This window comes from Mirounga leonina, unplaced genomic scaffold, assembly GCF_011800145.1.
Source record: "Mirounga leonina isolate KUSES-001 unplaced genomic scaffold, KU_Mleo_1.0 Mir_150, whole genome shotgun sequence".
Classification (NCBI taxonomy): domain Eukaryota; kingdom Metazoa; phylum Chordata; class Mammalia; order Carnivora; family Phocidae; genus Mirounga; species Mirounga leonina.
This window is the reverse complement of record NW_023270374.1, coordinates 35,194,652-35,215,520: the sequence shown is the minus strand read 5'-3', so window position 1 is coordinate 35,215,520 and position 20,869 is coordinate 35,194,652. Positions and strand designations below refer to the sequence as shown.

Below are 20,869 nucleotides of genomic sequence, written 5' to 3'. Positions count from 1 at the left end.
CCCGCAGTTCTGGTCAGGTACTATGGTTCAGTGGAGGTCTCTGTTTGGGGCCCCTTAAGACCCTGAACCCCCAGGGCCTCTTCCACCAAATGCAGGAGCCAAAAGATGTGAAATCTAAGGTGAGTCCTTGGCTGTGATGATTTTTTCCTCAGGATCTCTTAGGGCCAGGGAAGGGGTCCCAGAAGCCTTCTACATCTGCTGTGACCAGTCACCTCAGCCAAACAACCACCCTGACCACTGAGCCAGTCCCAGGCAGAGGGCAGTTCTACCAGAAGTCACTGGAGGTGATTCACCAGAGGCAGGGAGGTCTCCCTCTCTCCTAACCACAGAAGCCCAGGAGGAGAGGCCATAGCTGGCCTCCCTCACCGTGCCTACCTGGGCCCACTTTCTCCAACAGGGAGCTCTTACCTTAACCCGAATTCCTCCTAGGCATCCAGAACTCTGCCACCCCCTTCTTGCCATTCAAAGCTGACTTCTGTCCCCTGCCGAAGCCGTTGCTGGGGCTGCAAGACCCTAGAGAGCCAGGAGAGGGATCATCTGTCTCAACAACCCTCATTCTTTATACGGATGAGAACAACCAAGGCCCGAAGAGGGAGCAGACTTGCCCAAGATCACAGCCCGAGTCCAGCAGGCAGGACTGGATGCCAGCCCCCAACACCAGCACCTGCTCCCACCCACCCATCTTCAGTTCTTGCACAAGCACACCAGCACTGAGGCTCGAGGGCAGGGGGCGGGACCGGGACAAGGCAAACAAGAGCCACTCGGTCCAGCTCATCTCCTTCCTCCCCTGACTCAGCTGCTCTAGCCTTCCTGGAGCTGCAGGGGTCAATTTAGGGGCCCCCGAGCCCTGCCTTAGTAAGTGCTGGTAGCAGAAACATGAGGGCCTGGAGCCTTCTCCTCCTGGTGGCCCTCCTGGCTTTGGGGAGCCAGCTGCCTGCTGCCTCGGCCAGGACGAAGGGAGGTGAGTGTGGATGGCTTCCTCTGCTCCAGGGACCAGATAGTTCCTACCTCTCTGGGGAGAGTGAGGGTTGGGAGGGCAGGCAATGCAGTGTGACGTCTGCGTGTGTAGCTGTGGATGCCCGCTTCTGGGTGCTTCCAGCAGCTGGGGTTTGGTTTGCACCTCTCTGTGCCTGCCAGCCGGCCTTGTGGGCAGCTGTGGATGCCTTCGTGCCAGGGTCTCGGTGCTCGTCTTCCCGTGTGAGTGTGGGATTGTGTGTGCATGTGCGTACGTGTGCATCTTTGTGCCTGCTTGTCTGTACGAGTCTGTGTCTGCACATGTGTGTTTAGGTACGGCTGCACGTGTGTGTGTCCGTGGGGTCGTGCCTGTGTGCACACGTGTCTCTGGGGGACGGGGGAGCAAACCTGTCTGTACCTGCTCCTCCGTCGATGTCTCTGTGGATTATTAGGATCTGTGGGCCCGCCTGGCAGCGAGATGACCCTCTCCGTCATCTTCTGTTGCTACCGAGGCTGCGCCTGGTCTGGTCTCTGCCCATCTTGTTTCTGTCTTTCTCAGGTCCTTCTTGTGTGCCAGAGACCAACCTGTGCAAGGGACTCCCAAACTGGGTAGGGGGTGTGGTTTCTGGGATCTTTGGGGAAGAAGCTCCACCCCTACCCTCTTCCAAGCCTCCTGGAAAAGGCTGGGGCTGACCTGTCAACAGGCGGGGGAGGATGGGGCTGCTGCGAGGCTAGACAGGTGCCTCCCCACCTGGGCAAGGCCTCCACTTCCTGCCTTTCTGGGGCTGGGACACCGTGACCTACATACACCTGTGCATCCCTGGCCCTGCCTTGAGGGACGGGGACAGTAATGGGGACAGGTTCCCTCCCCTGCAGGTCCTGGGGAGCAGCTCCCTGCCTCCTCTCTGCCCCCTCTAGCCTGACTTATGCCTTCCTCCGAGGTGGGGCTCTCTCTCCCTGGGGCGCGAGCTGGTTTGGGGAAGAGAGTGCTCAGGCCCAGGCTGAGGAGGGAAGGATGCTGGCAAGTTCCAAGGCCAGACCCCTGCTGGCTGTGATTCATGTGGCTCAGCTGTATTCCTCCTCGCTGAGATGCAGAGAGATTGAGACTATTTTCATCCCCATTTTGCAGGTGAGAAAACTGAGCCACTTGAAATGCCAGTTCTGAGTCTCTCTTCCTTTCTGTCTATTCAAGGCTCAGCTCCCGGCCCCTCATCCCAGCAGCTCTCCTGGCTGTGTGACCACCCCAGCCCACAGGGAGATCCCTGTTAGACTTCAGGCACCTCCTCTCAGCTCACGCCCTGAGGCCTGAGCACCCCTGGCCAGGGCTACCCCCCTGGACCTCAGAGCCTTCCCAGGGCCCCGCCTACCCCCAGCTGGGGGCAGGAGGGGCTCATCCCGTTAGGGGGCTCCCTCGCAGCTGCTCTTTCTCCAGCAGGGGGCAGCAATCCAGTTTAAGACAACCCAGTTGAACGAGTGAAGTGGGTTTTGAGCACTTCCTGTGTGAGCAAGGTGCCCCCTACGTGTGTGGCCAGCGTCCAGTTGGGAGCTGGAGGGGAAGGGAGATGCAAGGTACAGTCAGGGCGCTTGCTGCAGGCTGCTGGGGGCTCTTGAACCTTTTCTGAGACGCTGGACTAAAGTGACAGCCTGGGACCAGCCTTCATCCTCCCCAGGACTCAGTGGTGGCCGGAGCAGAGGGGTGGGAGGTCAGAGTCCTAGCTCAGGCCCCTGTGGGTCTGGGCAATCACTACCCTTCCAATCCTTGACTTCCTCCTCTAAATGGAAGAAGATACTGAGTCAAGCCTTCTGCATGGAATCTGGAAATGGCCCAAAATCCTAACAAGAAAAATGGCTAGATCAGCTCTGGGACAGAACATTCTAGAGCTGTCAGAGGACCACCTCAAAGGCGAGTTCATACAGATCCCGGACACAAGGCCACGTGCAACAGGACACGCACACAGTACACGTGTGGCTGACTGCGGCCGGCCGTGTGACAGTGCACCAGTCCGGCGACAGCTGACGATGCCGGGTCGCCCTTCAAAATCCTGTCTTTCAAAGAGTGGCTGAGCCGAGCCGCTGGTGGTTTTGCATCAAGGACTGTGCCTAATGGTGAGAGAAGCAGGCAAGGGGTCTATTCTCACAGCCTCCAGCCAAGGGAGAGAAGCAGACAAATAGATGCGGAGTCACAAACTCTGAAGGAAAGAGTGTGGGGTGAGTGGGGGAGGCTGACCTAGTTAGTCCGGGCTCAGAGAGGGAGGGTGTCCCCAGGATGCGAGGATGCAGTGTTTCCACTGAGATCTGATGAATGCGGTGGAGGAGAGAGCACCGGGCAAAGTGCCCAGCAAAAGCAAGGCCCCACGAAGAGAAGCAGCTGGGGAGCAGAGCAGGAGCCCCGAATGGAAAAGGTGTTGAGGATGAACACAGGGAGGTGGGCAGCCCCAGGCCAGGCACGGCCTGTTGGCCCAGGTGCAGATGTGGAACTTCATTTGTTGCCATCCTTCGTGTCATCTGAGTCTCAAACCAGCCCCGGAGGGAGTCCAGCTTCCCATTCCACAGAGAGAAAACTGAGGCTTGCAGTCAAAACAAAAACAAAAACAAAAAACTTGCCAGCCATTTGCAACAATGCGGGTGGACCTTGAAGATGTTACAGTGAGGGAGATAAATCAGCCAGGCAAAAACAAATACTGTATGATCTCAGGTTAGAATCAAGAAATCAAAACAAAACAAAAAACAAGCCCCTAGATACAGAGAAGAGATTCGTGTTCGCCAGGGGTCATGCGTGGGAGGTAGGGGAAATGGGTGAAGGGAGTCAAAGGTACGAACTTCCAATTATAAGAGAAATAAGTCGTGGGGATGTAATGGGCACCATGGTGGCTATAGGTAATAATACTATATTGCATATTTGAAAGTTGCTAAGAGAGAAAATCTTAAAAGTTCTCATCATAAGAAAAAAATGTCTAATTATGCATGGGGACAGATATTAGCTAGACTTGTGGTGATCATTTCATTATACATAAAAATATCAAATCATTTTGTTGTACACCTGAAACTAATATGTTATGTCAATTATACCTCAATAAAAATTTAAATAAAAACAAATAAAAGCAAGTCCACCCTCCCCCCCAAAAAAACAAAAACAAAAGAACTTGCCAAAGGACAGGCAAGAAATAAGGGGTAGAGAATTCGGATCTTGCAATTCCCAGATCGGTGCTCATTATATGACTTGGAACTGCCTCCAGCTGCAAGATTTGGGGATTTTCTTACAGAGAAACTTGGGGGCTGCCCACCGGACGATGGGCCCTGCCTCCTCTCGGTGCCGGACCACTGCTTGGATGACAGCCAGTGTCCTGCAAGGATGAAGTGCTGCTACAAAGCTTGCTTCCGCCAGTGTGTCCCTTTGATCTCCGGTGAGTGTCCCTCTCCACCTTGCTGAGCGCCCAAGCCCCGGGGCTGGGCACAGTCAGGGCTCACCAGGCCCCTGTGTTGCAGTAAAGCGGGGCGGGTGCCCTGAGGACCACCTGCACTGCCTCAGCCCCGTGCAGCATCTGTGCAACAGAGACTCAGACTGCAAGGGCTCCAATCGGTGCTGCCTCGGCGCCTGTGGCCGAGACTGTCGCAACCCCATCTAAGGTATGGTTCCTGCGCGCCTGGGGCAGGTTCTTTCCCTCTCTTAGCCCCAGCGTTAGACATCCTTCCAGGTCAATAAGCCTAACGGGACACCTACCTTCCCAGGAGCCTGGGGCTGCCCACGCCAGAGCTGGGGAAGGGGATGGGGCCGGAGGGTTCCTGTTGGGACCCGTTAGGACCAAGGAGGAACCAGAGATCCTCCATTCTCTTGCTGATCTTGCAACTGCTCTGAGCTTCAGTTGGCCCTTGTGAAGGAGGGTGGGCCATCCTGCCTGAGTGGCCACCAGGGCTGGGCTGATGGGGTGGATGGATATCAAAGTTTCTAAAGACCCCAGAGTCCTGTGATGGGATGGTGTAACCCTTTCCTTCTCTCTCCCCAGGCTAATTCTGGTTTCGGATCCTCAGCATGGGGTCCCTAGCAAGAAGGGATGATGATAGGGGGCCTGGGACCCTGCCACCCAGATACCGCTATCTCTGCCAGTGGCAGTTCCAACCTTCTGATGAACACTGAGCTGCTGTCACCTCCCTTGCCTCCCATCCACCCCTGGTTTCTCCTCCTGGGAGTCAAGGTGCATAGATAGACTCCTATCACCCTGTGCCACCTCCCCATCTCTTCTGGTGTTTCCCCACTTAAAATGCCCAACACAGGTAGGCCCCTCTTTGTGGGGTCCAAACCCCTCCCTCAGGCAGCCCAGCCACCTTGAACGTACATTCTAGTAGAGTTTTCCAGACATTATCTGTTTGCATACCCCTTTCCACCATTTGTGCCACACCTGCAAAACAGCATCTCGATAACTTGCATACGGCCTATACTATTTATCTAATGTCTTTCTTTAAATGGACTCGCGGGCGCCTGGGTGGCTCAGTCGGTTAAGCGACTGCCTTCGGCTCAGGTTATGACCCTGGAGTCCCTGGATCGAGTCCCGCAATGGGCTCCCTGCTCGGCGGGGAGTCTGCTTCTCCCTCTCCCGCTCCCCCCTCTTGTGCTCTTTCTCTCTCTCACTCTCTCTCTCAAATAAATAAATGAAATCTTTAAAAAAAAAAAGATTCTTATAAAAAAATAATAATAAATAAATAAATAAATGGACTCCCTTTTGTATATAAATAAATTTATTTCAAAAGACAACCTTGACATCATCACTATAAATGGAATACGCAGAATCACTTGCCACGAATACAATGTGATTGTAAGGGCGCCTGGGTGGCTCAGTTGGTTAAGCGACTGCCTTCGGCTCAGGTCATGATCCTGGAGTCCCGGGATCGAGTCCCGCATCGGGCTCCCTGCTTGGCAGGGGGTCTGCTTCTCCCTCTGACCCTCCCCCCTCTCATGTACTCGCTCTCTCTCTCATTCTCTCTCTCTCAAATAAATAAATAAAATCTTAAAAAAAATGTGATTGTAAAAGCAAATGCAGTGAAAACAGCTAAGGTCCATTAAAGTAAATGTTGTCAGATGAAACGATATTAAATAATAGTCGTAAATTCTACCTAGATGCTGCCACCTGCCAACACGGTGAGCCTGAAGGCTGCTCTCTGTCTCTGGTAATAAACGAAGATTAGCAAGGGTTAAAGACAAGTTAAAGACACAGATCTCAGAACTGTGACCTCTTTCTTGGAGTAATCAGAAGGACTGAGAAGAGAACTTTCTCAAGAGTCAGTGTTGTAAAATGCTGCATCCAGGTCCACCCTAAGATCATTTCAAATTGCTCCACATTTGGGGAATGTTGCTTGAACAGTTGGGATGTCATTATTTATGGGAGAGTCTATCTCACATTGGACGATACCTCATTCACCTGGATTTCTCAAGGGTCAGTCAGTCTGTAGTCAGGGCCTAAGAGGGTGGAGAAGGAGGTCAATGAGGGAACGACAGCCATCCCAAGGGACATTCCTGGACCCAGAGGGCTGGATTCCTGACTGTCCCAGTCACCCAGAACTTGCTTTGGGGAGAGGCAGGAGGCGGCAGACTCCTCCCTGCTTTATCTGCTGGGTTTCCTCTTGTGTCCCAATGGAATGTGGGGCTGGGCAGGTTGAGTTGGGAATCCTGGGTCTTCTTTCCTTGTTTTTTTGACCTGGCAGTGTGGTCACAGGTGAGTCACCACTCCGGGATTTTGTTTGCCCTGTTGGAAGATGAAAAAAAATCCTACTTCCTCACTCATAGTCCTTCTCATGGGGTTCAAGTGCTGAACTCAAAATCAGCAAATGCTATTTATAGGGATACATGCCGAAGCCCAAGAGAGGAGGAGGAGGAGAATAATCTGAGTCACTGACTCCCTGTGAGCTTGGGTATTTCCTTTCCTTCTGCGCCTCAATTTCCCCATCTATAAACTCAAGTGGTCGACACAGATAATAGGGTACATTGTACTGTTTGCCCAAAGACACACCCCTTCCCTCCCCACCTTTACCATGGCTTCCCTGGGGGAGAGCACACATCCCCCGCCTAGGGATTTAAGGCTTTGCACTGGGACTGATGGGATGTGGCCCCAAGTGACAGTGCACCTGCCTTCTTGGAGCTTCCTCCCTCTGCCAGAAAAGTGCTTGCCCAGAAGCCACTGGTCTTGGGATGAAGGAGAGCTGAGGCAGGCCTGATGCTGAGCTGCCAATCCTTTAACTTGCAAGAGCAAAATAAATGTTTGTGATAGGAAGGCAGTGAGATGGGGGGGGGGGGGGCGTTGTTCCCATTTTACAGATGAGGAAGATAAGAATTCAAGAGGAGACATCACGGGGCGCCTGGGTGGCTCAGTCGTTAAGCGTCTGCCTTCGGCTCAGGTCATGATCTCAGGGTCCTGGGATCGAGCCCCGCATCAGGCTCCCTGCTCCGCGGGAAGCCTGCTTCTCCCTCTCCCACTCTCCCTGCTTGTGTTCCCTCTCTCACTGTGCCTCTCTCTGTCAAATAAATAAATAAAATCTTTAAAAAAAAAAAGAGGAGACACCACTTGGCTCCTGATCCCACCGCCATTTAGTGGTAAAGGCAGAACGCAAATCCAGTGTATTTGTTATCTATTACTGTATAGCAAATTACCACGCATATAGCCACGTAGCGGCTTAAAACAACACCCATTTGTTATTTTGTAGTTTCTGTGGGTCAAGAATCCAGGCACAGCTTAGCTGGGTCCTCAGCTTCAGGGACTCACAAAGCTGAAATAAAGGTGTTCAACCAGGGCCGGGGTCTTAACTGAGTCCCAACAGCAGAAGGATCCACTTTTGAGTTCATATGGTTGTTGGCAGAATTCCAGTTCTGTGAGGGCTGTAGGACTGAATACCTCAGTTTCTAGTTCAGCGTTGGCCAGAAGTTAACCTCGGGTCCTTGCCTTACCAGAATGGCAACCTGCTTCATCAGAACCAGGAAAAGTCAATCTTATGTTACTCAATCCTGGAAGCAACATTCCCTTACCTTTGCTATACTCTGCTCATTAGAGGCAAATCAGGAAATCCTGCCCATGCTCAAGGGGGAAGGATTACACAAGGGCATGAATACCAGGAGGCGGACATCACTGGGACACATTCTAGAAGCTGCCTGCCACACATAGTCTACTTAATTACAAAAATTTCTATACTTTATGCAACATCAAGCTTTCTCTGTAGGGTAAACCCTCATGGATTCAGATGGCCAGTTCTGGCTGGGGACTGAAGGAGAATTTGGGGCACAGCCCATTCGTGGCACATAATGGGTATGGATACCCCCCTTTAGCCTCAGAGGTCCATAATGCCTCTCTTCCCATTCCTATCACTGGTGAATTAATCTAACACTCCATGTACTTCCCATGTGATCTGGGGATGAAACCAGATCCTAGTTTCCATCTCTTATGCCCTTGGGAAATAGGTTCGTCTTTTCTCTTTTTGAAGCTACTGCTTTAACTCCGAGGCGGAGGTACCCCCTACGTTTGGGGGGGCAGTGAAGGCTACAGAGAGAGTACGAGGCCAGGAAATGGGAGATCTGCTTCTCCAAAGATCTGCTTCAGTTTCTTTGTGGCTAAAACGAGGGAGTTAGGCAAGATGATTGCAAACTTCCTGCTCTAGCTTCTTTGAGGGAAGGACTGAAGTGGCACAGCCTAGAGCTACGCGTCCAATATGGGAGCCACTAGCCACATGAGGCTACTAAGCATGTGCAATGTGATTAATCCAAATGAGATTCACTGTACGTGGATATAGGCAGAATTCTAAGAGGATTCCCAGGGACCCTCTCCCCCTCCCCCGTATCATCTCCTCCTCTTTGAGTGTAAATGGAATGTGTGAAATGTGTTCCATGAGGAAAGACAGACTGTCCTGGGTGGGCCTGTCCTAAGCAGGTGAGTCCTTTAAGAGCAGAGCATTTTCTCTGGCTGGTTGCAGAAGAGGAAGTCAACACTCCAGGTTGCCTGAAAGAAAGCAAACATCCATGTTGTGAACTGCCCGTGGGCCACGTGGCAAGGAACTGCAGGCAGCCTGTAGAAGCTGAGAGTGATCCCCAGCAGAGAGCCAGCAGGAAAAGGTGACCTCAGTCCTGCAACGACAAGGAAATGAATTCCACCAACAATCTGTGAGCTTAGAAGTGAAACTTCAGATGAGAACCCCAGCCCTGGCTGACACCTTGACTTCAACGTGGTGAGACTCTGGGTAGAGAATTCAGCCATGCTGTGCTCAGATTTCTGACCTATAGGAACGGTGAGGTAATAAATATGTATTGTTTTAAGTTGCTAAGTTTGTGGTGATTTGAATATCCTGGATTTCCAAGACAGTACTAGATAAAAATGTAAAATACCTCCTTAGTAATGTCTTTATTGATCCCATGTTGAAATTATATTATTTTGAATATACTGGGTTAAATAAAATATATTATTTAAAAAATTAATTTCATCTGTTTCTTTTTATTTATTTTTTTAAATGTTATTGGAAAAATTTAAATCATATATGTGGCTCAAACTCTATCTAGTGGACAGTTCTGTTCTAGAGGTCTCAGATGTAAGCCATTTGACCTTTGAGTCACTCTCAAAGCCTTGCATTTCTTATCTTTGAGATTGGAATAATAATAGCGCCTATCCACAGAATATTGGCAGCATGAATGAGATGAGGCCTGTAGGATACTAGGCCCAAGGCAAGGTCTCAATAAATGTTGGTTATTTTTATTATTAATAATATCTGTGAAGTAGGAATCCTTTCTTGTATCCAGGTCCTAGTCTCCAGCACCTTCTCTCCAGCCTGACACACAGCAGGCACTCAATAAATGCTTGTGGATTACATACCTTTTTTTTTTTTAAAGATTTTATTTTTAAGTAATCTCTACATCCAACATGGGGCTTGAACTCACAACCCTGAGATTGTATTCTCCCCCCCACCCCCCCACTGAGCCAGCCAGGCCCCCCTAGATTACATAACCTTGACAAAGCTCTTTGGTACAGTTCTCCCTTACCATCCCAACCCACTTGAGGCAGAAATCAGGGACCCATGGCCAGGTGGGGAGACAGAACTTCTAGGGGGCAAAATATCTGCTTCAAGCTGCACAGCCCAGGGGGCTCTTGGGGAATGAGGCCACCTCCTCCAACTCCCTGATGCAGATCCCCACCTGCAGACCTGGAAGACACAAGTTCCAATCCCAAGGCCACAACACCAAGCTAAGTGACCTGCGCAGGTGACTGAGCCTCATCTGTCCCTGTCAAGCTTCTGTCAGGAATAACTTGGATAAGTCCCCTGAGCAGAGTACCGGTACATACGAAGGACACAATTAAGGAAGGTATTATTACTGTCGTTGCTGTTTGTCAGCGATGCTCCGGGCTGAAATCCCTCTCTCGCGGGGGGCCCCTTCCCCTAAATGACCCCTCCTCCCCTAGTCCCTGACTAGGGAGGATGTCCTGGCTCTTGCGCCCCGTCTTCAGACACCACCCCCACCCAATCGAGTCAGGAATAGAAATCACCGCCTCCGGCAGCCCGCGGTCTCCCTCCCTCCCCCGGCAGCGATCGATGTGGCCTCCGTTGCGGGGGAAAGAGGAAGACAGGGAAGTACGGGGCGGCGGGGCCTCCGGCAGCAGCGAGGCTCCGCGGGGCAGCAGGGGCAGAGACGAGCCCGGCCGGTCCGCGGCTCCCCGGCCTCAGCGGCTTCGACTTTGGGGACAGACGCGCCTGGCAGGTGCGCCCTGGAGGGGGCTTAGCAGGTAAGGAATCTCCCTCGGGGAGGAGCGTGGCCCGGGAAGGGGCGGAGGCTGCAGAGTGGGGAGGGGGGCTGCCGGGGTTCTGGTCCCGCGCCCCCTTCGTGAGACCACCCCTCCCACACCCAGGAGGGAGCACTGTGGGGTGGCCAAGCTCTGGGGTCTGTCCTGTTGGTTCATCCGTAAAATGGTATTAGAAAGCCTCCCCCTCAGGGTTGGTGTAGGCATTAAACCAAGGGAAATGTATATGCAGCCCTGCAAAGTGACCAGCACATAGTAGGTGCTCAAAATAAGTGTGTAGAGAGAGCCTTGAATGGAAAAGCCTAGTTTCCAAACTTAACTGTGCCGTGGACTAGCTGGGTAATGTTGAGCAAGTCATTGAACCTTTCTTACTGATACTCAGATCCTTGTTGGGGAAGGTTTCCTGAATTAATTATCCCGATTAATAGAGCAGGAGGGTGAGTTCCAGAAAGAGAAAAGGATTTACCCACAGTCATGCAGCTAGTGGGTGATGCAACTGGGTTGGATGCTTCATCTCTTGACACCAAGTGCGGTGGAGGAGGTGGGAGTGGAGCTGCATCCCGCCGGAGTCCTAGGTGTTTACTGTGCAAGGATTATGTACCAGAACCACCATCCTGCCCATAAACATCTTGCCCTAGTTAATCCTCATAACCTCTCAAGGAAAGTGTGATGTCCCCCAGTTTACAGATGGGGAAACAAGCTCAGAATGGATCCCCTCAAGGGTCAACAGTAAGTGGCAGACAGAATTTGAACGCAGGTCTGACCAGAAGAAAGTGCAAAGGATTGACATTTATTGAGCATCTACTGTGTTCTAAGGGCTTTGCACACACACAGTAACCTTCCACCCAAAGTGCTGTTCTCCCTGTTCTATAGATAAAAGAGCCAAAGCCCAGAGTGGGAGGAGACTGGCCTGAGGACACAGAAGTGACAGAGCTAAGGACACGACCCTTATCCTGACCAGCTTAACTCCAAGCCCAGGGTAAGTGAAGGGCACCTCACCTGACTCCCTGCCAGGCACTGGACCAGCCGCTTGATGTACATCCAATCCCCCGTCCACCCTGGGAAGCAGGCATTACTGATGGGATGGTGCAGATGGGATTACCCAGGATCAGGAAGTGAGTCACTAGCCCTCAGCTCCAGCAGAGCTTGGATACGTGGGCAGTGGAAGGATCTAACATTTTCTGGTATCAAAAAGGCGGAGCACTTTCCACAAGCTACTTTAGTCCTCCAGCCTGCCTTGAGGGTAGGTGCTTTTGTCTGCATTGTGCATTGTGTAGGAAACTAAGACCTGGAGAAAAGCATCTTCCTCAAAGCCCTAGGTGCATCAGGGGTGGAGATAAACCCCAGGTTTGGCTGACTTGGGGAGACAGTGAAACAGGTGGATAATTTACTGAACCCCTTCAGGCCACATAAACACAATAATTCATTTAATCTTTTAACCACACTTGGAGGTGGCTATTTTTATCTCCACTTGACAGAAGTTCAGGGAGGTGACATGACTTGCCTTTGGTCACAGAAAAAATTCAGTGTTCCATCTGACTGACTCCGCAGATGCCTTAAAAAGTCTAAGCAGTGGCTCTCAAACTTGACCATGCATCAGAGTCACCCTCCACGCTTGTTAAAACACAGACTGCTGAACTCCATCCTGAGTTTCTGATCAAGTCTAGAGCAAGCTGAGAATTTGCATCTTTGACAAACTCCCAGGTGGCATGATGCTGCCAGTGCAGGGGACACACTTAAAGAATTACTGGTCTATATTGATGCTCCCAACACCCTTGGGTGATCAGCATTACTATCCCCATTTTGCAGAGGAGGAAACTGAGGATCAGAGTGCTGGTGTGTCCAAGATCCCACAGTAGGCCCCTGACATACGAAAATCCAAGTTTGGGAAAGGGAGATACCCTATCTGAGCACCCCACCCCCGCCCCGGGGGTGCCAGGATATCCTGCCATTCCGTCACTTTCATAATCCCCCCAAGGCAGATCTCAGCATTTGTTCTGTGCACATGAAATGGGAGTGGGAAGGCTCAGCGATCTGGCCAAAGACCCTCGGTCGGGGAGCGAAAGGTAGTCAAACCCAAGCCTGACTCTTGAGAGCAGAGGGTACTTGACACGTACTGAGCGCCCACTGCACCCCACGGCTGCTGGAGGGGGCAGGGGGTTTAAACCCGGCCTCCTGGAAGGCAGGCCCGGGAGCCCTCCCCCACTCCCCCCGTCCCCGTGTCCGCAGGCCATGGTGAGCGAGTCCCCGGGGCCCGGCGCCCGCGTGCCCTGGCGGCGGGGCGACGAGGCGCTGCGCGTGAACGTGGGCGGCGTGCGGCGGCGGCTGAGCGCACGCGCACTGGCGCGCTTCCCGGGCACGCGGCTGGGCCGCCTGCAGGCCGCGGCGTCCGAGGAGCAGGCGCGGCGCTTGTGCGACGACTATGACGCGGCGGCGCGCGAGTTCTACTTCGACCGGCACCCGGGCTTCTTCCTGGGCCTGCTGCACTTCTACCGCACCGGCCGCCTGCACGTGCTCGACGGGCTGTGCGTCTTCGCCTTCGGTCAGGAGGCCGACTACTGGGGCCTGGGCGAGAGCGCGCTGGCCGCCTGCTGCCGCGCGCGCTACCTGGAGCGGCGCGTGGCGCGGCCGCGCGACTGGGACGAGGACAGCGACACGCCGAGCAGCGTGGGCCCGTGCCCGGACGAGATCTCCGACGTGCAGCGCGAGCTGGCGCGCTACGGGGCTGCGCGCTGCGGCCGCCTGCGCCGCCGCCTGTGGCTCACCATGGAGAACCCCGGCTACTCGCTGCCCAGCAAGCTCTTCAGCTGCGTCTCCATCGGCGTGGTGCTGGCCTCCATCGCCGCCATGTGCATCCACAGCCTGCCCGAGTACCAGGCCCGCGAGGCGGCGGCCGCCGTGGCCGCCGTGGCCGCGGGCCGTGGCCCGGCCGGCGTGCGCGACGACCCGGTGCTGCGGCACCTCGAGTACTTCTGCATCGCCTGGTTCAGCTTCGAGGTGTCGTCGCGTCTCCTGCTGGCGCCCAGCACGCGCAACTTCTTCTGCCACCCTCTGAACCTCATTGACATCGTGTCGGTGCTGCCCTTCTACCTGACGCTGCTGGCCGGCATGGCGCTCGGCGACCGGGGCGGCGCGAGCGGCGAGGACCTCGGCGACCTGGGCAAGGTGGTGCAGGTGTTCCGCCTCATGCGCATCTTCCGCGTGCTCAAGCTGGCGCGCCACTCCACCGGGCTGCGCTCGCTGGGCGCCACGCTCAAGGTAGGGCCCCTGGGCCCGGAGAGCGGGGCCGGGGGGAGGCGAGGGTGACCAAAGGGCAGGTCAGCAGCTGAACTTAGAGGCACGCGGTGTCCAGGGGCACAGTGCACCCAGGGGACATTCTGTGTGCCGGGCACAGGGCTGGAGACCAGGGGTCCATTTCCCATGCCGTCTGCCCTTCCCAACAGCCCTGGGAGGGCTCTTTCCCCGGGGGTGAAAACTGAAAGCCAAGGCAGAGCTTTGCTTTTCTGGCTTTAGAAAAACAAAAACACAAGACAGAGCTCGTTTTTGGCCTCTCTGTCAAACATCAGATAATACATAGTGCAGAAATTTGCAAAGCAGGATGCTAACTGGCTTCTCCGCTGAGCCTTTCTTCTGGCATTATGGCGGGGCACAGATATCGGAGGTCACCCTTGACAGACCAAGTCCAGTGGCAGCCCCAGAACTAACACTTACTGAGTGCTAATTCTGTGCCAGTTTTACATCCATTATCGATTTTGTTCTCAGGACAACTTCCTCAGGAAGATGTGGTTATTTATTCCCTTCCCGTAGGTGAAGAACCTGAGGTTAGAAAGTTGGCTTTCTAAAGCCTGGTTGCAATTTACTGAGTACCCTTTTTGTGCCAGGCCCTGCCCTTGGGGGTGCATCACTGCTCTGGCAAGCTTAACCTTGAAGGGGTGAATTTAGCCTGGTGTGGGGACAGAGGAAATGTGAGCAGCTTGGACAAAGGCCTGGAGAGCAAACAGGGTGAACACTGGGAGGGGACAAGGAAGGAGGGGTGCCAGTGGATGAGGTTGAAGAGGTGAGTGGGATGGGGTACTGAAGGGCCACGGACTCTTGGCCCAGGATTTTGAACTTTATCCCAAGGTAATAGGAGGGGTTCAGGCTGGGGCGAGAATTATTGTCACTACTTTGCAGATGTGGAAACTGAGGCTCCAGGAGGTGACAGGACTTGTCAGAGGTTCCTCAGTAAGTTGCAGAGCCCAGAGAAGAACCCAGCTGTGCATGACTCCAGCACCTCCTGCTCTTTCTCCTAAAGCTCTGGGCAGCCCTCCTAAGGATCCCTAGGAGACCCCCTCCCACCCATGGCTTTGTAAAGCCTTTTTCATGCCCTCGTGGCAAGGCAGTCAGGATGCTGGGTACAGGCAGGGTGACGTGAGGAGAATCTTGGGGCAGTGGGCAGGAACAAGGAATTCCATTAAGCACATCCCTGAACTCAGTATCTCTCCAGGGAAGATCCTTTCACCCCAGAACTCTGCCTTGCCTCCAGCCATGCAGGGAGCCAGGGCCTGGTGCCACCAGCTTTTTCTGCAAGGAGGGAGAAGAATGTTGATTGCGGCTGCCAGGGCCCAAGACTCCGGTGTAAGACTCCTGGTTACTCAAAGCAAGGCCCCTGACCAGCAGCAGCTTTCTCATTACCTGGAAGCTTGCTAGAAATGCAGCATTTCTGGCCCTACCCTAGACCCACCCACTCAGTTGAGTTCTGTCTTTTAAACAAGATCCCAACATGATTCCTCCACACATTACAGCTTGGGACTAGGAAACTACAGCTCTAGACGAGGGGTCTCAGCCTCAGCACTACTGACACTTGGGGGGAGATAATTTGTTGTGTGTGTGGAGGCGGGGGTGGCTGTCTCGTGCATTGTAGGATGTTTAGGAGCATCTCTGGCCTCTACCTAGTAGATGCTGGTAGACACCTGTCCTGGTTGTGACAATCAAAAGTGTTTAAAGACATTGCCATATGTTGGGGCGCCTGGGTGGCCCAGTTGGTTGAGCATCTGCCTTCGACTCAGGTCATGATCCTGGGGTCCTGGGATCAAGCCCCACGTTGGGCTCCCTGCTCTGTCTGCCCCTCCCCTGCACTTGTGCTCTCTTTCTCTCAAAGAAATAAATAAAATCTTAAAAAAAAAAAAAAAGGCATTGCCATATGTCCCCTGGAGGGCAGATTGCCCTGTTTGAGAACCACTGCTTGGCTTCAGGGGCAGAGCATATATAAACCCACAGGCAGGTGCGTTCAGTGGGTGGTCTAGGGAACACACACCTTATCAGCTTTCTTGAGAGGCAGACTGTATTTTTGTACTTGTCAGAAAGGAGGTAGACCAGCCAGAAGTACATGAAACCAACCCTTTGCGTTTGTGGAATACAAACTGTGGTTCTCCATTGGTTCTGTGACTGTGGAAAAATCACAAGCTTGTTATTAACTGGCTGGGCCACCGGTTCCCCCTGTATTAGAAGAAACCACTGTGGCTTAGCAGGCATCCTGGACAACAGAAGTTAGGCCTGTGTTCACGCCCAGGGAGTTGGCTGCCTCTTGTGGTTGAAAGATCTTAGTTTGGAGTCGAGGGACCTGGGCCTTGGCACCAGCTCTACTTTGCTCTATGACTGTGGACCTGCCCCTTCTACTCTCTGTGCCTCAGTTTCCCCATCTGTTCGATACCAGGTCTGTGGGCCCACCCAGCTCTGACTTGGCTTCCCACATTCTTTTCCAGCACAGCTACCGTGAGGTGGGCATCTTACTGCTGTATCTGGCCGTGGGGGTGTCCGTGTTCTCCGGTGTGGCCTACACAGCTGAGAAGGAGGAGGACGTGGGCTTTGACACCATCCCCGCCTGTTGGTGGTGGGGCACGGTGAGCATGACCACCGTGGGCTACGGGGACGTGGTACCCGTGACGGTGGCCGGCAAGCTGGCAGCCTCAGGCTGTATCCTCGGGGGCATCCTAGTGGTGGCGCTCCCCATCACCATCATCTTCAACAAGTTTTCTCACTTCTACCGCCGCCAGAAGGCTCTGGAGGCCGCCGTGCGCAACTGTGACCCCCGGGAGTTTGAGGATTTGCTGAGCAGTGTCGACGGGGTGTCGGAGGTATCTCTGGAGACGTCCCGTGAGACCTCCCAGGAGGGGAGGTCTACAGACCTGGAGGCCCAGGCCCCCACTGGGCCTCCAGACTCTCAGGCTTACTAAAGCCAAGGCTCGGTGTGTCCCCCTTCCCACACCCCTAAGGTCAGCTGAAACAGCAGAGATCCCTGCCTGCTTACGGCGTTCACGGGGGCATGACTGCTCAGGATCACTCACCCAGGCCTGAGGAATGACACCCAGAGGCCAGGTCCATTCCTCCCAAAGGCCCAGGCCAGGATAACATTGCCCTAGGTTCTGTGAGCCTAGTGAACACACCGGAGAACTTCATACATGGACCTCCAAGCTCCCCGTGAAGCAGGCATGCGCCAAAGAGAAAGTAGAAAGGTCGCTAACGGTTCCTGAGCACCTCCTGCCTGTCAGCCCTGTCACATTCATGTCGGAGGATGAGAAAACTGAGGCTCAGAGAGGCGTGAGGACTTGCCCAAATGTCACCCAACTGGATGTGGTGGAGCCAAGTTTGGAATCCAGGCTTGCTGGTCTGCCAGGACTGGTGTTCCTTGCATGCCATCTTTATTCTGCCCTCGCAAAGTTTGCATGTGGTTTTAGGGGGTTCACGAATCTCCAGAGTTGATCCATTGGGTTCAAACTCACTGTCAGGGCTAGAGAAAGGACCAGACCAGGGGATTCAGATGGAGGAGTGTTGCATCTCAGCTGTGGTTCTCTTCCAGGAGCTTCCAACAAGAGTCAGCTCTCAAAGACGAGGCTGGGAGGAAGGGAGAGGAGCTGCCTCCTCAGCTGGTGTGTAAGATTTGCCCAGCAATTGTCCTGCAGCTTCCTGCCAGGGCTGGCTTGAGATGCAGACTCTGAGGGGCCCTGGCCTGTCCCATCTGAGGATGTGATGTATGAAGAGGACACGCCCCTGCCCCATCTCCAGATCTCGGCCCATTTTCAGGTGGTCAGTCTGTGCCCCAGAGGGAAATGAAAGCCAAATGTAGCAGGAAGTCACTAATTTAAAGCCAGCTCAACTCTGAAGTGTTGGTGGCAAGGAACTGCTGTGCATGGACACCTGTGACTTCTGGGTCCCCCCAGGCTGACTTTGGCAGTTCTCTTCTTCCCACCATGCAGACCTCCAGCCCTACCTGGAGTTACCATCCAGGCAGATGCTTGAGACCTCCGCCCCTTTCAGCCAGCTCCAGCCCCCTCATCCTTGCTGGGGGCATCTTATGCTCACCTGCTGAATCCTCTCTACTTGCTGAGAAATTTGGGAGGGAAGGGTTCCCATAGCCCTGTTCACATACGGTTCCTAGAACACCCATTACCGTCCTGTCATCTCCTGGCTATGCCTCTGTCTGGCCCACCATGCAGAGCTTCAACATGGAAGACATTATCTGGTTGAGCCCAGGCTTGTGAGGAGAAGGTATTTAGTGAATACCTACTCATGGATCAGCTAATTCATACAGCATACTGCGTGCAGAGCACTGGGGAGGAAGAGGAAATGACCAGACAGAGGTCTTGCCCTTGAGAGAGTGTAGACAAGACTGAACAGAAGATTCTCCCAGTCCTGTCATCCCCTTCCTCCTTACTTTATTCATTCAACAAATATCTTTTGGAAGACTCACAAGCTGGGGCTTCACGTGTGGCCTGCAGACACATTTTATTTAGCTGAACAGTCTATATATATATTATATATATATATTTTTTTTTTCTTTTAAGATTTTATTTTTAAGTCATCTCTACACCCAACGTGGGGCTTGAACTCACAATCCTGATATCAAGAGTCACGTGCTCTACCGACTGAGCCAGCCAGGTGCCCCTTAGTATATTTTTTTAATTCGAATGCCTTTGGGTGAGGCACGTTCTCTACAGTTCCCCATAGTGTGCCCCCGAGACACACACACACACACACACACACACACACACCCCGCCCCTTCTCAGATACACTTGACACACCTGGCCTCTGATTCATTGACTGCTCGCTAGGTTCACAAGATATAATGGGGAACAAAATATATATCTCTATATTTGTGAAGCTTACAGACTAGGGAGGGAGATGGATTTAAATCCAGGGATCACAGAAATATGTAATAGCGAGCTGTACTAAGTACAGGGAGCTAGAAGCACGTCATGTAGCTGGGACCATTAACGGGGGTCGGAGAAGACTTTCTTGAGGGTGACGATTTCAGCTGCTGTCACACGGATGAAGAGTTAATTAGGCAATAGGGGCTCCAGGAAGTGTTTCCAAGCAGAGGGCACAGTATGGGTAGGCCCCCGTGTGCGGATGAATGTGAGTCTCCAGATTGAGCAGAGGCCGGAGCTGAGCTGAGGGGCCGCTCGGGTCTCCCCACCCACACACCAGCCCTCCCACACGCTCCCCTATAGCGTCCAGGCCCCGCTCGGCCCAGGTCGGGGCACAGAGACGGGAGGGCTGCCCGCACCACCCTCACCGAACTGCTGAACATACCAAGGAGCCAGATAGCTTCCGGACTTTCTGACCCCACAGACAAGTCCCTAAAGCTGGTGGAGGGAAAGCTCAGGGGAGAATCGTCTGGCCTGCATCCATCACCAGGTTATGTGTTGTCCTGGCAGAAAAGCGACAGTTCACTCCCAGTCCCCGGTGTGAAAGAAAACCGTGATGCAGATAAAGAGGCTGGGCCCAGGGACCTGTTTCTGGCTGTACCAGAGCTGGCCACCTGGCATGCTTTCTGGGTGAACGGGGAGGGTGGGGGATACGTGGAGCGACTCAGAATCTACTTTCTCTGCTTCCAGTGGCGGGTTTGGCACAGGCTGCAAGTGACAGGAATCCAGCTGGAACTAACTTGGTCAAAAAGAGTAATTCATTATAAGTAACTGGAGTGATGAACACTTACCATTAAGGTTCTTTGGTTATAAGCAATAGAAACTGACTATCTGGGACCCCTGGGTGGTGCAGCCAGTTGAATGTCCGACTCTTGGTTTCGGCTCAGGTCATGATCTCAGGGTTGTGAGATCGAGCCCCGTGTTGGGCTCCGAGCTCAGTGAGGAGTCTACTGAGGTTTCTCTCCCCCTCCCAGCACTTGCGCTCTCGCTTTCTCTAAGGTAAATAAATAAATCTTTTAAAAGATTTCCAAAAAGATTTAAGACTAACTTATCTTATGGAAAAAGAAAGAATTTACTGGAAGTTGTATTAGTTCCTGTGGCTGCCATAATGAAGTCCCACAAAACTGATGGCTTAAAACAATAGAAGTTTATTCTCTGACAGTTCTGGTGTCAGCAGGGCCACAATCCCTCCGGAGGTTCCAGGGGTGAATCTTCTTGTCTCTTCTAGCTTCTGGTGGCTCCGGTGTTCTTGGTTCTATGGCTGTGTCCCTCCATTCTCTGCCTTGGTCATGATGTCACCTGGTCCTCTGTGTGCACCAGTCTCTCACGGCTTCTCTCTCAGAAGGACCCAAGTGATGGCATGGAGGGCCCACCCAGCTGATCCAAGCTGATCTCATCTCAAGACCCTTAACGTAATCACATCTGCAAAAACACCCTTTTTCTGAATAAGGTGACACTTAAGGTTCCAGAGATTAGGACATGGACATAGCTTTGGGACCACCATTCAGCCTGCCACAAGGGGATCGGTGAAGTTCACCCAGTCGAAGGAAAAGCTGACTGAGCAGGCCTTAGGACGTGTAGGAATGAGGGGAGCTCTGAGGACCTCAGTGGTAGGACTCATGAACCTTCTGTTGAGGACACTTGCCAGCTAAATGCTCAGTCTTCCGTCTCCTTCCTCCCCTGTGTCATTCTGCTCACCATTCCAATCCCAGCCGAGAGGTTGATTTGCCTAGCTTGGGTCACGTACCTCTCCCTTGGTGGAGATGGGAGGGCAGAGCACCTGGATTAACATCTACAGCAGACCACATGGGATGGAAGAATGGTAGTTGCCCAAAGAAAAGGTCATGTGACATCACCAAACTAAAGGGGAAGCTTGTTAGGCAAACTAGGAGATGTCCACTGCATTCCCACCCTTGGCTGCCCAGCACACTTTACGCTCACTCCTTCTTCCCAGACACACAGTTTAAA

General features: G+C 53.2%; 2 protein-coding genes across 2 annotated transcripts; both read left to right on the top strand.

Moving 5' to 3' along the window:
* The first annotated feature begins 876 nt into the window (after window positions 1-876).
* LOC118011147 (WAP four-disulfide core domain protein 5-like) lies at window positions 877-5,511 on the top strand. Its single transcript, XM_035005703.1, has 4 exons — window positions 877-961; window positions 4,218-4,358; window positions 4,441-4,581; window positions 4,959-5,511. The coding sequence occupies exons 1-3, from the start codon at window positions 877-879 to the stop codon at window positions 4,578-4,580; spliced, it is 366 nt and encodes a 121-aa protein (XP_034861594.1). The 3' UTR covers window position 4,581; window positions 4,959-5,511.
* Window positions 5,512-12,939: 7,428 nt separating this feature from the next.
* KCNS1 (potassium voltage-gated channel modifier subfamily S member 1) lies at window positions 12,940-17,867 on the top strand. Its single transcript, XM_035005702.1, has 2 exons — window positions 12,940-13,973; window positions 16,460-17,867. Exons 1-2 carry the CDS (start codon window positions 12,948-12,950, stop codon window positions 16,928-16,930), a joined length of 1,497 nt encoding a protein of 498 aa, XP_034861593.1. The 5' UTR covers window positions 12,940-12,947; the 3' UTR covers window positions 16,931-17,867.
* The last annotated feature ends 3,002 nt before the right edge of the window (window positions 17,868-20,869 follow it).

Bases quoted from the DNA above. Each gene is read 5' to 3' on its own strand.
- LOC118011147 (XM_035005703.1), top strand. From the start codon at position 877: ATGAGGGCCTGGAGCCTTCTCCTCCTGGTGGCCCTCCTGGCTTTGGGG. The intron at 962-4,217 runs GTGAGTGTGGAT...ATTTTCTTACAG, and splicing joins CTCGGCCAGGACGAAGGGAG to AGAAACTTGGGGGCTGCCCA. The intron at 4,359-4,440 runs GTGAGTGTCCCT...CCTGTGTTGCAG, and splicing joins GTGTGTCCCTTTGATCTCCG to TAAAGCGGGGCGGGTGCCCT.
- KCNS1 (XM_035005702.1), top strand. From the start codon at position 12,948: ATGGTGAGCGAGTCCCCGGGGCCCGGCGCCCGCGTGCCCTGGCGGCGG. The intron at 13,974-16,459 runs GTAGGGCCCCTG...ATTCTTTTCCAG, and splicing joins CGCTGGGCGCCACGCTCAAG to CACAGCTACCGTGAGGTGGG.